The 1228-nt window shown below is 62.9% G+C and overlaps 1 protein-coding gene across 1 annotated transcript in view; it reads left to right on the forward strand.

Moving 5' to 3' along the window:
* KIAA1522 (KIAA1522 ortholog) overlaps positions 1–1228 on the forward strand; it is a 26011-nt gene that overhangs the window by 18749 nt on the left and 6034 nt on the right. The window contains exons 3-4 of the mRNA XM_009882783.1: positions 402–557; positions 788–843. Coding sequence (XP_009881085.1) covers positions 402–557; positions 788–843 — 212 coding nt within the window. The remainder of the gene's footprint in view (positions 1–401; positions 558–787; positions 844–1228) is intronic.

Raw genomic sequence — 1228 nt, forward strand, 5'->3', positions numbered from 1 at the left:
GAAGGCTCCGGGGAGACCTTATTGTGGCCTTTCAGTACTTAGAGGGGGCCTAAGGGAAAGATGGGGACAAACCTTTTAGCAGGGCCTGTTGCAATGGGACAAGGGATAATGGTTTTAAAATAAAAGAGAGAAGATTTAGACTAGATATAAGGAAGAAATGGTTTACACTGAGGGTGGTGAGCCCCTGGCCCAGGTTGCCCAGAGAGGTGGTAGATGCCCCATCCCCGGAACCATTCCAGGTCAGGTTGGACGGGGCTGTGAGCAACCTGGTCTAGTTGCAGATGTCCCTCATCATTGCAGGGGGGGTTAGAGTAGGTGACCTTTAAAGATCCCTTCCAACCCAAACTATTCTATGATTCTACGACTCTATGATCCTAAGCTGACCCCTCTTGTCTCCGCAGGCGCTGCCAAAGGCGAGGCCGAGAAGCGGCTGAGTGTGCAGTACACCCCGGGCGAGGAATGCCCCGACAACGTCTTCTTCCCCAGCACGCGGCCCCCGCACCTGGAAGAGCTGCACAACCAGGCCCAGCAGGGACTGAAGTCCCTGCAGCACCAGGGTAGGTGTCCCCAGCCCCCGGGGTGGCCCGGTGACACGGTGAAGGGCTCAGCTGGTCAACCCCAGCTCCTGGCTGGCCGGGCTGCGTGGGCGGCGCGATGGGGCTGACCAGAGTCCAGCCGGGGCTGGCAGCGGTGGTTGGGGTGTACGGGCAGCACTGCCGGACTCGGCAGCCGTTTCGCTGGCTGCCGGCTCCCCCGGAGGGATTTACCCCCTGCCTTCCCTCCGCAGAGAAGCAGAAGCAGACCAAAAGTGCCTGGGACCACGGGGACACCAGCAGCCTCCAGGTGAGCCCTGCCGAGGAGCCGACTCTGCCCCGCAGCGCTCTCAGGGTGCCCTGGGGGTGAGGGGACACTGGGTGGCCCCTCTGTCCCCCCTTGGGTGCTGTCTAGGGGCTGGGAGCAGGTGGGGAACCAGCTGAGGCTGAGGCTGCAGGATTTGGGGAGGGGGTTGTGGGGTGAGAAGGGATCGTTCGCCCCTCAGTGTTATCCCCTTTGCCCTTGTCCTCGTCTCCGTCCTCAGCCTTGGCTTGTGGGGCTCTGCCCGGGGACCCCCACCATGCCCACATTCCTCTGTCGTGTCCCCCCCAACCCCTTCCTGCTCCACTGGTGTCCCCCGGCAGCCCCGAGCGAGGTGGGGTGACGGGGCGGTGTGACGGGGACCCGTCGGCCA

The sequence above is a fragment of the Charadrius vociferus genome, unplaced genomic scaffold (genome assembly GCF_000708025.1).
Source record: "Charadrius vociferus isolate BGI_N301 unplaced genomic scaffold, ASM70802v2 scaffold783, whole genome shotgun sequence".
Classification (NCBI taxonomy): Eukaryota; Metazoa; Chordata; class Aves; order Charadriiformes; family Charadriidae; genus Charadrius; species Charadrius vociferus.